The 15,457-nt window shown below is 36.3% G+C and overlaps 1 protein-coding gene across 15 annotated transcripts in view; it reads right to left on the minus strand.

Annotated features, from left to right (window-relative positions):
• TUT4 (terminal uridylyl transferase 4) overlaps nt 1–15,457 on the minus strand; it is a 134,996-nt gene that overhangs the window by 14,721 nt on the left and 104,818 nt on the right. For all 15 annotated transcript variants that reach the window (XM_042997163.1, XM_042997161.1, XM_042997162.1 and 12 more), the window contains 8 exons: nt 15,352–15,409; nt 15,151–15,254; nt 14,777–14,866; nt 11,776–11,889; nt 6,640–6,717; nt 6,328–6,505; nt 6,018–6,065; nt 5,846–5,928 (listed from right to left, as the gene is read on the minus strand). In XM_042997163.1, the coding sequence (XP_042853097.1) occupies nt 5,846–5,928; nt 6,018–6,065; nt 6,328–6,505; nt 6,640–6,717; nt 11,776–11,889; nt 14,777–14,866; nt 15,151–15,254; nt 15,352–15,409 (753 nt within the window). The remainder of the gene's footprint in view (nt 1–5,845; nt 5,929–6,017; nt 6,066–6,327; nt 6,506–6,639; nt 6,718–11,775; nt 11,890–14,776; nt 14,867–15,150; nt 15,255–15,351; nt 15,410–15,457) is intronic.

A 15,457-nucleotide genomic window follows, 5' to 3' on the forward strand; every position in this document is an offset into this window, starting at 1 on the left:
GATATGGATGAAATGGAACCCACATATATTGCTAGTGGGAATATAAAATAACACAGCTACTTTAAAGAAGTTTGGCAGCAGGGCGCCTGGGTAGTGCTCAGTCAGTTGAGCGTCCGACTTTGGCTCAGGTCATGACCTCATGGTTCACGAGTTTGAGCCCCGCGTCGGGCTCTGTGCTGACAGCTCACAGCCCGCAGCCTTCTTCAGATTCTGTGTCTCCCTCTCTCTCTGACCCTCCCCTGCTCATACTCTGTCTCTCTCTTTCAAAAATAAATAAAACATTAAAAAAAAAAGTTTTGCAGCACCTCAGGAAGTTAAAAATAAATTTATCAAAATGACCCAGCAATTCTGTTAGATATATAACCAAAAGAAAACATACATCCGCATGAAAATTTGTGCACAAATATTCACAGCATTACTCATAATATCCAAGAAGCAGAAACAACTCAAATGTCCAACACAGGTGATGAATAAATAAAATCTGATATATCCATATAATGGAATACCATTCAACCATAAAAAGGAATGAAGTACTGATACATGAACAAACCCTGAGAACATTAGCCCAAATGAAAGAAGCCAGTCACAAAAGGCTCCACATATGATTCCATTCATACAAAATGTCCACACAGTCAAATCTACAGAGACAAAAAAAATAGATTGATGGTTTTGAGGGGTAGGAGTAAAAACAGGAGTGGGGATAGGGGTTTCCTTGAGAGAAAAACAAAATGTTCTAAATTGGATTGTGGTGAAGGCTGCACAATCCTGTGAATAAACTATAAACCAGTGAATTAACTGTTCACTGTATATCAGTGAATTATAGAGTATATGAATTATATCAATAAAGCTGCATTTTAAAAAACAGATAAAAGAATTCTTCAGTTATTATTGATGAAACCAATGTCCCTAATTAAAATCTTCATCATCATATTTTCTTCCAAGACAAAATGAAAGCCTATGTCAGTTCACCCAGTTGCTTAATGCAGAAACCTAGGAATCATCCTGAACTTGGTCTCCTTCACCCATCACCTTTAATTAATCACCAGTTGTAACCACTTTATTCCTGAATCTCTAATCCACGTTGCTCCATTCCCCGATCCCAGTTAAGGTGGCTTACACCTGAGGGTCAGCAAACTTTTCCTGTACCAGCGAGTAAATATTTTAGGTGTTGTGACAAAATTGAAGGTATTATGTACCTTCTCTCTTAACAAGAGAGAAAGCAAATTTCCACCAAATTTTTATTGAAGAATTTCAAAATATACTACTACTAATAACGGAGTTTTTTTGTTTTTTTTGTAATAGAAGTTTACTAATTGAAGAAAGTGATTCTTTCTGGGGGAGACATTTTGCCTGAGGTTCAAAATTAGTGTTCCCTATCATTAAAATCAATAGTAAATGCTCATCTCTTAATGCTAATCTGTAACTATGTTTTATGTATTTCATCTTTGAAAATGTTTTTCACAGATGAAGAGACTAAAGATTCAAGGTAAAGGGACTAACAAATGGAACAAGAATGCAAATGAAGGACTAGTCTCTGATAAAGAAAATGTATCTGTGGGGCACCTGGATGGCTCAGTCAGTTGAATGTCCGACTTCAGCTCAGGTCATGATCTCATGGTTGGTTGAGTTCAAGCCCCATATAGGGCTTGCTGCTATCATAACAGAGCCCCTCTGTTCCCCTCTCTCTCTGCCCCTCCCCTGTTTGTGCTCTCTCTCTCTCAAAAATAAATGAACATTTAAAAAAAAATGTATCTGCAGATGCAGGCAGATTTATAGGTTTACAGAAACTTGAAGGAATATTGGTCTGATACTATCTTTGTCTCTGAGGGAAAACTTCTAAGCATAAGAAGGGCAGAGGTGAAAGGGTGGACAAAACACAACAGGTATTGAATTTTGAGTAAAATAAGACCTGAATTAGTTTTTATCAAATAGGAGATATAGGTAACTAAAGAAATGTAATAAGAGGAGCACCTGGGTGGCTCAGTTAAGTGTCTAACTCTTGGTTTCGGCTCAGTTCATGATCTCATGGTAATGGGATCGAGCCCCGCATCAGGCTCTGCACTACCATTGCAGAGCCTGCTTGGGATTATCCATCCCTCTCTCTCTGCCCCTCCCACTGTCTCAAAATAAATAAATATACTTTTAAAAAATGTAGGGGCGCCTGGATGGTTCAGTTGGTTAAATGTCCAACTTTGGCTCAGGTCGTGATCTTGCAGTCTGTGAGTTCAAGCTGCGCATCAGGCTCTGTGCTAACAGCTCAGAGCCTAGAGCCTGCCTTGGATTCTGTGATTCCCTCTCTCTCTGTCCCTTCCCTGCTCATGCTCTGTCACTCTCTCTCTCTCAAAAATAAATAAACATTAAAAAAAAATTTTTTTTAATGTAGTAAGAATGTCACATGGTACTGAAAGTCTAATTTAGGCCAGTAAACATTAATTTATAGTTGTACTATATAAATAAAACCACCTAGCTTTATGACTTTTTTCCATAGTGCTTAGCTGCCCAAGCACAGACAGATGGTGGATGAGTGAATTCATGTAAGGCTGAACACATAAGGGTGCAAAAGAAAGGAAGGCCTGGGTAGCTCAGTCAGTTGAGCGTTCAACTCTTGCTTTTGGCTCAGGTCATGATTCCAGGTTTGGGACTGAGCCCCATGTCAGGCTCTTCCCTGAGCATGGAGCCTGCTTGAGATTCTCTCTCTCCCTCTACCCCTCTTCCCTTGCCTGTGCTCTCTCTCTCTTAACAAAACAAAACAAAAAAATAAACAAAAACGAAAAAAAACGGTGCAAAAGAGGACAATGGTGCAAAGGAATTGAAAATGTAGGCCACATTGGGGCACCTAGGTGGCTCAGTCAACTGAGTGTCCAACTCTTGATTTTGGCTCAGGTCATGATTCCAGGGTTGTGGGATTGAGCCCTGTGTCAGGCTCTTCCCTGAGCATGGAGCCTGCTTGAGATTCTCTCTCTCCCCCCTGCTTGCACATGCTTTCTCTTGCTCTCTCAAATAAAAAAACAAATTTTTTTAATTAAAGTATATGGCACAGCACTGTCAACAATAGCCCAAATGGAGATATGGACATATGGAGAAAGCCCAAATGTCCATCAACTGATGAATAAAGATGTGGGGTGTGTGTGTGTGTGTATACACACACACACATACATACATACAATGGAATATTACTCAGCCATCAAAATGAATGAAATCTTGCCACCTGTAATGTGGATGGAGCTAGAATGCATTATGCAAAGTGAAATAAGTCAGAGAAAGACAAATACCATATGATTTCACCCATACATGGAATTTAAGAAACAGAACAGATGAACATATAAAAATGGGGGGAGAGGAGAAAGGGAAACAAACCATAAGAGACTCTTAATAATAAAGAACAAACTGAGGATTGATGGAGGAAGGTGGGTGAGAAATGGGCTAGATGGGTGATGGATATTCAGGAGGGCACTTGTTGTGATAAGCATATGTAAGTGATGAATCACTAAATTCTACTCCTGAAACCAACATTTGCACTATATGTTAACTAAAATTTAAGTTTAAAAAAAAAAAAAAAAAAAAAGGAAAAATAAAGAAAGTATATGCAAGAGAACAGACCAGGAAATCTAACTTGAATAGGAAGAAAAATGAAGACAGAAGATAGCTGACAGAATGGGAGAAAATGGGTCAGTATAGTAAAGGACCTGATGATGTAGAATAGTTGAAGTGGGAATACGTAAGTGAAAAAGATGAATAGAAAATATACTTGTCTTCATTTTCATTAGTGTAAGAATGAAACACATCTATTTTGTATACTTATAAGCCTTGTCAGTACATAGCAGAGAAATCAGTACAAGTAGGAATTCAATAAATATGCATTGAAAGAATAAATTTTACTATGGCAAGTATAAGCATGAAAGACTATTTAACAAGGGTATTTTTTAATAGCATCAGTTGTAACACTGATATAATGAAAACAATCTAAATGCCTGTTAAAGGAGAACAGACTAGAATACACAAGCCATAGAATACTATATATTAACTTTTAAAAAGGAAAAATTCGATCAAAAAACAGTTAGCCAACTCATAGGCCCAGACTTCTGATAGGCCCCAAACCGATATTTGGCTTTTATACCAAATGATATTCAAGACCAAAGACTGATATCTGTTAGAACTGCTTATAACATACTGAGTTATTATGAGTTACTAAAATCTTATATTCATAGACTAAAGTTAGCACATTTCCAGTTTACTAAGTATTCTAATTTAATATTCTACTAAAAAGTCTGACAACATGAAACTGCTAGGTTCTATGGAACACATGCATGTATATATATGTATATACACACACTAACAATTGGAATTCCCACAATATTCAGGTAAAATGTTTTATAAGTGCATCATCAGATTTGTTCTGATCTGACTGTGCTCTTATTGCTATTTTAATGAGTATGTTAGTAAAATTATTGTTGGATTTTCCGTTTGTTTGACATTTTTGTTCGTATACAACTTTTGTGTCATTTCAAATTTTACTGTTATTTTATTTCTCTCCATTATAATTATTATCACCCCCCAAAAGGTAGGAAAAAAAAATGCTCCAAGGGAATAAAGCTCTAGACTTTTCTACTTTTTTACCCTATATCCCAAAAAAAGAGAGTGGAAATTGTACTGAACAAGATTGAGGATATTAATTAGGCAACAGTAGAGACACAGTTTCTTCTCTCTTGAGATTGCTTCTCTTGGAAGTTTCTGTGAAACTTAGACCTCCTCCCATTAGAAAGCAAGCAAAAAAACAGAATGAGACCAAGAAGAATGGGAAACACTATGCCACCCAGTTCAGGTAAAAGGAATCCTCTCAGTTCCATGCCATCAAATTCAGCTTACCAGGGCTACACCAAAATTAGGGCAGAAGCCTCAGCAAATAATAAAGTATTTCTTTGGTGCTGTCCTCTCTGTTTGTATTTTCATTTAGATTTCAAGGGATAAGGGGCACCTAGGTAGCTCAGTGAGTTAAGCACCCAACTCCTGATTTCGGCTCAGGTCATGATCTCAAGGTTTGTGAGATTGAGCCCTGAGTTAGGCTCTGCACTGACAGTGGCAGAGCCTGCTTAGGACACTCTCTCTCTCTCCTTCTCTCTCTGTCCCTCCCCTGTTCTCTCTCTCTCAAAATAAATATATAAACATTAAAAAAAACAGACTTCTAGAGATGGAAGAGGGGCAGTAGGCAGCAATTCAAATTCAGGATTTAAAGGGGCACCTGGGTGGCTCAGTCGGTTAAGCATCCAACTTTGGTTCAGGTCATGAAATCATAGGTTCGTGAGTTCAAGCCCCATATCAGGCTCTGTGCTGACAGCTTGGAGCCTGGAGCCTGTTTCAGATTCTGTATCTCCCTCTCTCTCCACCCCTCCTCCATTCGAGCATTCTCTCTCCTTCTCTCGCTCGCTCAAAGATAAACATTAAAAAAGGTGTTTTTAAAACACATTAAAAAAAAAATTCAAACTTTAAGGATACTGACTCTTGAATATCTACCCTCACTCATTCAACAAATGCTTATCTGATACATCCTATGTGCCAGGCACTAAGATAGGTACTAGAGGTATGACAGTGAAGAGACCTGTCTTCATGGAGCTACAGTCTAATGAGGGAGACAAAATTTAACAGATTAAACAAATACACAACATTTAGCAAATAGGTATCTCATTATGGACTATGACAAGTGCAATAAAAAAACAATACAGGGAGCTTATAATCATCTCTTTCCCCTATTCCTAACACCAACTTGAAAACAGGATAAGGCTTCCTGTATTACAAAGAACAGTTCTTATAAGAAAAAATATTCAGAATTCAAATTATGTAAACTTACAGCTTCTCTGCCAATGAGTGGATAAAAAGGGGTACCAAAAAGTTTCCTTCCATTGATAAATGCCTTCATGATAAAATTGGTCACTATTGAAAAAAGAAGAAAATAATAAAGATGCAGACCTTAATGTATAAGACAGCTTTAAAAACAGGAGATTTCTATATTTCAAACTTACTTTTCCTAGAAACTCCAGCACCAAGGTTATGATTCAAGTCAAAAGGATCTAGAAAAGAAATATTTATTTTTTAATTAAAAATTATGTTCACTATAACATAAACTTAGGAGCCATAACTAGAGTCTAATACTATATAACTCAGACCATTCAAATCAGCAAATTATTCTTTTAAAAATTATAGATTAAAAGAGGAAGAATCTTCCAAATTCTAATGTGTTTTAGTTCTCCCCTCAATTTCCTTCCCAAATGAAACTCTAGCTTTTTGTTTTGTTTTATTTTGTTCCTCAGGTAATATCAGTTAAATGATTACCTTCAATTGCAATGCATTTGGATGTCCACTGCTTCTCAAAAGTTGTCAACAGCTTTTTCTGCCGAATGCTAATTACATATTCCTTGAAATCAAACTCTTCAGTATAGAAGCGAAGCAGTCCCAACCAAAGCTCTCCTAACGTTTCTGTATTCTTTCCAAGTGAAGGTAAACGCTTTTTCTATAAGTGAGAACAAAGAGAGAGAGATGTCAATACCTACCCAAAATATGGACACCAAGTAAAATTATTAAATTATTCAAATCCTAACATGTATCAGTGAGCATTCTGTAACATAAAGGTTATGAAAAAATTACCAGCTCTTCTGTTTTATCAAAGAAAAATGCATTCCATCCATCAACCATTCGCTGTGGAATCTGTTTTCCATCAAAGATCTGCAAAAACAATTTTATTTTCAGATTTCAAGTCATCCAACCCAAAAGCCTAAGTATTCTCAAATCATTTCAGAATGTAGCTATAAAAGACACATTGAAATACTTCTTCCAAAAGGAACATGTCAGGATAGTATAATTTGATGCCAAGTTATTAATGAATAAAATGTATCTGGAAGGTCAAAGCGTGAGACTCTCCAAATTGACACATTTGATGTTATCTATTTGGCCTGTCCAAACACATCCAGCCGAAAAATAAGGAAGTAAAACTAAAGAAAAAAACAATGAAAACCGAATTTTCATCAAAGGATCATAGATGCAGAAACACATATTGATATGTACACCCAAAAGAAATCAATGGAACTGATTGTTTTGGGGAAGGGGTCTAGTACTTTTAATCAGTTATCTGTGTCAGATGAAGCTGAAAAGTCCCTGGACATTGATTTCTTTAGAGAGAAAATTAGGTAGATTTCCCTGACATCTTCATAAAAATTGTAAAATCTTCATGATAAAAAAAATTTTTTTATGTTTATTTATTTCTGAGACAGAAAGAAACGGAGCATGAGTGGGGGAGGGACAGAGACAGAGGGAAACACAGAATCCGAAGCAGGCTCCAGGCTCTGAGCTGTCAGCACAGAGCCCAATGTGGGGTTTGAACCCACAAACCACAAGATCATGACCTGAGCCTAAGTCGGACGCCCAACTGACTGAGCCACCCAGGTGCCCCTGATATTTTTTTTAAACATGTTTTTTTTTAAGGCTTTATTTTATTTTTGAGACAGACAGAGACAGCACAAGTAGGGGAGGGGCAGAGACAGAGAGGGAGACAGAGAATCCCAAACAGGCTCCACACTGCCAGCACAGAGCCTGATGCAGCGCTTGAACTCACAAACTGTGAGATCATGACCTGAGCTGAAACAAAGGGTCCAACACTTAACTGACTGAGCCACCCATGTGCCCACAAAAGCTTCATGATTAATTATGCATAATAATTCACTGTCCCGACCAAGGAGAGGAAGGGGGCGGTGAGTAATGCTACTTTACTAGAAGAAAAGTATCCCATGAGATTTTTTTTTTAAAAAAGATGCAATAAAGTAGAAAGTTGCAACAGGTTCACAGTCAGCAGACTTCATTTCTAGTCTTAGTCCTGCCAAGTAGTGATTCCGGATAAGACAATTATCCTCTTAAACCCTTAGGTATTCTCAATGAAAATGAGATATTAGATTAATTAGGTCAGTTGTTTCCTTTTTTCTTTTCCTCTTAAGCTGTAGAAACTTCTCCTAAAATGCAACCTTCCTGGAAGCTTAATAGGTAAAACAGATAAAAAGCAGAGGTACTCTGATAGAAGCCTGAGTACAGGAAACATACCCCATTTTTCCTTATCTCACTTCTCACATGTACACTAATGAGTCCCCAGAGCTTACCAGAAAATACTTCAAAACCATCAGATAAGGTGGTCCTCCCTCATCACCCCTTCCATTTTAGATGGTACAGTGATTTACAAAATTAACATGTCTGGCCCATCTAATCTCACTCTCAGCTTTATGTTCCTTGTAGGCAAAAACTGTAACTTTCCACTGGAGCCAAAATTCCTACCTCATCACAGCCTGCCATATAGAGAATACTTAATACATGTTTGTTGAATGAATATATTTACTCTGAAAGCATGTTCATAAAGTGATCAAGTTTCCAGAAACTTAAGCTAATAAGTTGCTTTTTATTTATATGTAACTTAAATACAGTTACCACTTATCTACCATAAATTCTGACACTTCATAAAACAAACAACGGAGAGCCTGGCAATTACAGATATTGATATCTAAAACAAAAGATATGGGATCTTGCCCTGAAAAAAGAAATGAAGGATTCAAAGGAGCCAAAGTGTAATATTTTACCCTTATAGATTATTTTACCCTTATGGATACTATTATAGATATTACATGAAAAATAATACAAGCTATCACTTTAGACCTTGATTCTTTTTGATATAATTCTTATTTCTGAGTAACCACTGTGATCCAAACTCAACTATGGTGGCTGATTAACACAGGAAGTGGACCCTGGGGAGTGGGCCTTGGAAGGTGTTTAATCACTGATTTGCCAATTTTTTTTTATGAGCTCTCATATTTCATTTTCTAACTTTCCACTCTTTCAGCCCTTAGAAAAAGCATTAATTCTATCCTCCCTTTCTCTTACACACGCACACACTTACTCTTTCCATTTCTCTCTTCTCCTTCTCTCTCTCAACACCATCATTTTCTTCAGTACTCCCTCTAAAACTCCATGACACATCTCAATCATATTTGTACAAGGAGTGACCCTGTATGTTTTCCATATTTACTTTTATATTTAATTGTAGTATTTTAGTATCTACTGCTATATTTAATTTTTGTTTGAGAGACAGAGAGAGAGAGAGAGAGAGAGAGAACGAGAGAACGAGCAGGGAAGGGGTAGAGAAAGAGGGAGACACAGATTCCAAAGCAGGTTCCAGGCTCTGAGCTGCCAGCACAGAGCCCGACGTGGGGATTCAAACTCACCGGCCATGAGATCATGACCTGAGCCAAAGTCGGATGCTTAACCAACTGAGCCACCCAGGTGCCCCTCTACTGCTATATTTAAATTGCAATTTTTTTACACATAACATAATGATATGTTATGTGTACACATAACAAATACACATAACAAATGATTATGATATAAATTTTATAAGTGTACAGTTCAGTGGCATTAAGCACACTCACATTGTTGTACACCATCACCATCATCCATCCACAGAATTCTTTTCATGAAACACTGAAAAGAAATGAAACACTGAAACTATTAAACAATAATTCCCTCTTTCTCTCCTAGCCCCTGAAAACCACCATTCCACTTTCCATCTCTTTGGATTTGACTACCTCACATAAGTGGAATCACACAATATTTCTCCAACTGTTTTATCTTACTTAACATACTGCCCTCAAGATTCATCCATTCAATGGCAATTTTTAAGCTGATATAAGCTAAGAAAACATAGTGGTTCATAGTATCAAGTGTGAAAACACTCCCTAATTCTTTTTTAGCATTTTTATATGAAAATGTACTTTACTTACGATGATTTTCTAGAATACAGCAAAACCATTCTCTTAGGAAAGCTCCTTTTGACCTACATAACTTTGTACTGTTAACCATGAAAAATACACTTAGCAGAACATTACTTATACCCAGTCACTTCAAGTCTAGGTTCAATTACAAATGGAGTCAAAGATCATCATCTTCATTAAACATATCCTTACCCTTAAAAGTTGATCGATGCCAATGACCAATACTTAAATGATGCCAAGAATGGACAATGGGGTCCCATATGACAAGCAAAAATGCCAGAAGCAAAATCCATATATCATCAGTTCATATGTATCACAAAGCCCCCCACAATCAGAGCTCATTATGATGGAAAACATTCCATGGACTGCCTCTCATTTCATCAAGCACTGTTATGCAGATAATGGGAGAGTTCTTGAAGTTGGCTACTATAGTCCTGCCTACATTTTCCCAGTAATAATATTTAAAAATCATTAAAAAAATGATGATGATGATAATAAAACATTTAGCATGTTAAAACATTTAGCACCCACTATATGCAAAAGCATCCGATTTCTCTGTACCTTATATCAATACTGAAATAATACTACTACATTATTACTGTTGATGAAACTCAGACTAGTGGCCGTTAGGCAACTTTTTGAAAGCCACAATGTCAGAATTAGGATTCAGATCAGGTATCTCTGGCTCCAAAATCATGCGCCTGCTCTTTCCATTATATAGTGCTACCTTAGTGGTATCTCATTCATGGGTAATGTAATTACAGAACATAGACAAACTACCATGAAAACAAATTTTGTGTTCCATTTTAGTCATGGTATTCTGTCGAAGTCATAGCAAATCATAGTAAATGGCTGCTATGGTATTCCTGGGCAATAATGCATTTAAGATCCCCAAATTTAAAGCCGTTAACAATGGACTAATACAGAGAATGATCTTGGCCTTGTCAGGCCTCATTAATTCATGATAAATTTTAAGCATCCTACTGTGAACAACCTTGTCAAAAACCACATCATTCAACATAGATTAAGCAACTTAAAATTTTCTGCCAAGAAAGGATATTTGAAATTTTTGATTCCTTTCCATTGTTATCTTAAAAAGGGGCAAGGAAATGCTGCTATAAGCACATGACATTCATTAGAACTTTTTAAAATTTACTAGGGCTATCTGACATTCACCATTTGGCTTGCTTATTGTGTGATTTTCTTTTCTGCCATGACTATCGGTTTATGTGAAGTCAGAATATGTGAACTGCCAAGCAATTCTGATTCTTCTCTTTATGTGAAAATAAACACTTTCCTAAAAAATTAGAACTGGATTCTCCCTAATGCTTGCAAATACACATTGTGCCAAGAGTGAGGAGGAAAAGACAGATGATTAAGAAATCCCTTAAATCTATAACAGAGTATAAATTGGCTACAAAAAGAGAATCCTTAAGTCACCAAATCTGAATGAAAAGGAGTACAATCTGTTTCTTCTGATGTACACTCTTACACTTACTGCAATTAACGTACCCTTACAGAGATGAGGAAGAATTTCCTTGGGTTTTCTCTCAACAAAAATTCACAAAGTTGACCAAAGTATACACAAGAATATACCAAACCTCATTGCCAGGCAGGGGAAGGGAGAATACTATGGAGAGAAGAAACTTTATATTTGCATCTGAGATGATATAATGTATGAGTTCATCGATGGCTACAAGACTTCCATAATCATCTGCAATACTCTAATACTGTGAAATACAAAACTGTTGTAAAAGATATTTAATAGTTCTGTTCATCTATTATTCTTTTGGTAGTCTATATTCTCCCATAATGAATTTTGCAAAAAAGTTCATTATATGATTATAACATTAAAGGAAGAAGAAAACTCAGAATTCTCCATGCTGGAAAAATTCCTTCATGATCTCATAAACTACACAAGATCTACTATGCGTAGATCAATTTTCACAAGAAACTCCTTTACACTTTAAAAACCTACCTCTTGTAGAACTGGGATAACAGGTGGTTTTCTCTGCTGCAGAAAGTACAGCACCATAAGGATATAAGCATATGAAGATAAACTTCCCCTGGAAGCATCTCCAATGTCACATCGCTAAAGAAACAGAAATATTATTGAAAATAAAACTTCAGAAATCTTATTCCATGCAGGAGTACTGACTACATGAAGACGCTATTTTTTTAACCCGTCAAAATGTCAAATATCCAAAAGTTGACAACAAACTATTATGAGGATGGGCAAACAGGCACTCTCGTACATTACAGATGGCAGTATAAATTAGCATAAAATCTATGAAGAATAATTTGGCTATATCAAAATTACAAAAGTATATCCTACTTAACCTAGCAATTCTGTTCTAAGAATTTATCCTGCAAAAACACCAAAAAACATGTGAAATAACTTAAAAAAATTTTTTTATTATAGCACTATTTTAACAGCAAAAAAATAGAAACAAGACTCATCAGTGGGGCACAGGTTTTAAAAAACTGATGACTACACTATGGAACAGGGTGTCACCATTAAAAAAGAACAAAGAAGAAAAAAAGGAACAAAAAAGCTCTAGTATACTAATAGAAAATAATTTCTATCTATTATTCAGTGAGAAAAGCAAAATACAAAACAATGTTTTCAGTATATTTATACCTGTAATAAAAAGGAGATAAGAAATTTATGTATTTGCTTATACTGACATATTTCTGGGAAGGCACAGAGGAACTTTTGCTAGGAGACAGGTGTGGACAAGAGATTTTCCAGCAGAAATCCCTTTAGACCTTTTAAATTCAAAACCACATGAATAAGTTGACTATTCAAAACAAAAATTTTTTTTTTAATTTTTTTTTCAACGTTTTTTATTTATTTTTGGGACAGAGAGAGACAGAGCATGAACAGGGGAGGGGCAGAGAGAGAGGGAGACACAGAATCGGAAACAGGCTCCAGGCTCCGAGCCATCAGCCCAGAGCCTGATGCGGGGCTCGAACTCACAGACTGCGAGATCATGACCTGGCTGAAGTCGGACGCTTAACCGACTGTGCCACCCAGGCGCCCCTCAAAACAAAATTTTTAATTGAAAAATATCATGAAAGAATCCTCAGAGACTTCCACTAAGACTTTAGCTGACATATAAAGGGAGAGGAATGATTTCTGATATGAAACACTTTTAAGTTTCATTGCCACAACTCCACAAGAGTACAGACCCATCACGCTAAAATTACTTTTTTTAAATTTTAACTTGTTTTATTTTTTATTTTTTAAAATTTACATCCAAGTTATTTAGCATATAGTGCAACAATGATTTCAGGAGTAGATTCCTTAGTGCCCCTTACCCATTTAGCCCATCCCCCCCTCCCACAACCTCTCCCATAACCCTCAGTTTGTTCTCCATATTTATGAGTCTCTTCTGTTTTGTCCCTCCCTGTTTTTATATTTTTGTTTCCCTTCCCTTATGTTCATCTATTTTGTCTCTTAAAGTCCTCATATGATTGAAGTCATATGACTTTTGTCTTTCTCTAATTTCACTTAGCATAATACCCTCCAGTTCCATCCATGTAGTTGCAAATGGTCATGCTAAAATTATTCTGTGAGGTGAATCCAGAAGTAGCCATATCAAATACGATTTGAGAATGTGTCTGAATGCCATTCTTTTCTTTTTTTAAAATTGTTTTAAATGTTTATTTATTTTTGAGAGAGAAAGAGTGCCAGCAGAGGAGGGGCAGAGAGAGAGGGAGGCACAGAATCTGAAGCAGACTCCAGGCTCTGAACTATCTGCACAGAGCCCGATGTGGGGCTCAAACACACAAACTGTGAGATCATGACCTGAGCCGAAGTCAGATGCTTAACTAAGCCACCCAGGCATTCCATCATTCTTTTCTAAGATGACCTCTGTCCACAGACATGCTAAAGGAATATCTAAACAAATATGTCTTCCTGCTGGAAGAGTGGATTTTACTAAATGAAAATGTGACCAACTCACTCCACTACTAGAAGTCTTCCACCAACACATTCACAAAATTAACTGTTTACTGAATAGCTACCACAAAGCAGGTACGCTAAACTGGGGATACAGGTCTCCATCTTCATAGAGTTTACACTCTTAGTGAAAAACAAGAAAACAGAATTCAGTTTATAAGTGTTATAACAGAAGAAACACAGCATTTTATTGTTTTGTTTTCTTAGAAAACTTTATGACTAGACCCAAATCTCAGATTTCCTAACTCAGAGATTCTTACCTAACTCAGTATGATATGCCAACTCCCAGACCTGGGGCTGAAAATCTTTACTCCACTGAGAAATTTACGAAAGTGTTGCACATAGGAATAAAGCACACACAGGAAAAAACTAAGAAGACTCACCCTACTCTAACAGGTATAAATTTAAACCATTTAATAGAGTGCTTCCCTTTAAAAGCTCAGATAAGTAATGAGGCACCTGAGTGGCTCTGTTGGTTGGGCATCCAACTCTTGATTTCAGCTTAGGTCATGATCTCAGTCATGAATTCGAGCCCTGCATCTGGCTCTGTGCTGACAGTGTGAAGCCTGCTTGGGATTCTCTCTTCTTCTCTGTCCCTACCTTGCTACACACAAGTGTCAGCACGTGCACATGCCCTCTCTCTCTCAAAACAAATAAACAGGGGCATCTGGGTGCTCAGTTGGTTAAGCATCCACCTCTTGATTTTGGCTCAGGTCATGAATTCATGGTTTGTGGAACTGAGCCCCACATTGGGCTCTGCATTACACGGACACCATGGAGCCTGCTTGGGATTCTCTCTCTCCCTCTCTCTGCCCCTCCCCCACTCACTCACACTCTCTTAAACAAAATAAAAAAATAAGCTTTAAAAACAAGTACACATTAAAAATAATAATAAAATAAAAGCTCAGCCAAGTAAAACTGAGAAGATGTTTGCCACAAGTCTGACATCCATATATATCATCTTAACTATCATGAGTATTATAACAAAGCAGATCATTAACTATTTAATAAATACCTTTGCAAACACTTTCATAGTATATCCCAAGTATTGTACTCTAGGATCAATAGCTGCATAAGTAGCTAGCATTCTTGTGTTATGTTGAGCCTGAAAAATAATTACATATTGGAAAGCATTTCAAATTTATTAAAATTAAACTCAGAAATCAGATAAAAAGATATAATACAATCCAAATAAAATATATAATTGTAAAACTTAAAACACCTATAAATGAATCAAAAACTAATCTTCAATGTGAAGGAAATATCAAGACGATTCATAAAAATATTTTTGTCTTAAAATACATTTGAAACATCTAAACATAAATGGTCAGTGATCTGTAAACTTTTAAAATAACAAATACCTGGGTCTATACAGAAAGAGAAACTCACCAATGTATTATACAAACTGATATCGCCTTCTAAACCACTTCGTCTATGTTCAAATTTTACTATAGGCACTTTGGCAGTAGTTATAGGCAAAATGTTTCTTAAACCTGATTTAAGACAAACACAAAAATTTCATTAAGTTAAATAATTTTCATAAAGATAAAAAATATTTTGTTGTTTTAAAGCTATAATTTAAATTCATACCTGGATGTCTCTTAAGAATTTTTGCCAAATTTTCAATTATTTCCTTACAGTTTAATTTCTAAAAAACAAAAGAAACAAATAATAAAGTTTGTCTAACTCAATTTGG

This window comes from Panthera tigris, chromosome C1, assembly GCF_018350195.1.
Source record: "Panthera tigris isolate Pti1 chromosome C1, P.tigris_Pti1_mat1.1, whole genome shotgun sequence".
Taxonomy (NCBI): domain Eukaryota; kingdom Metazoa; phylum Chordata; class Mammalia; order Carnivora; family Felidae; genus Panthera; species Panthera tigris.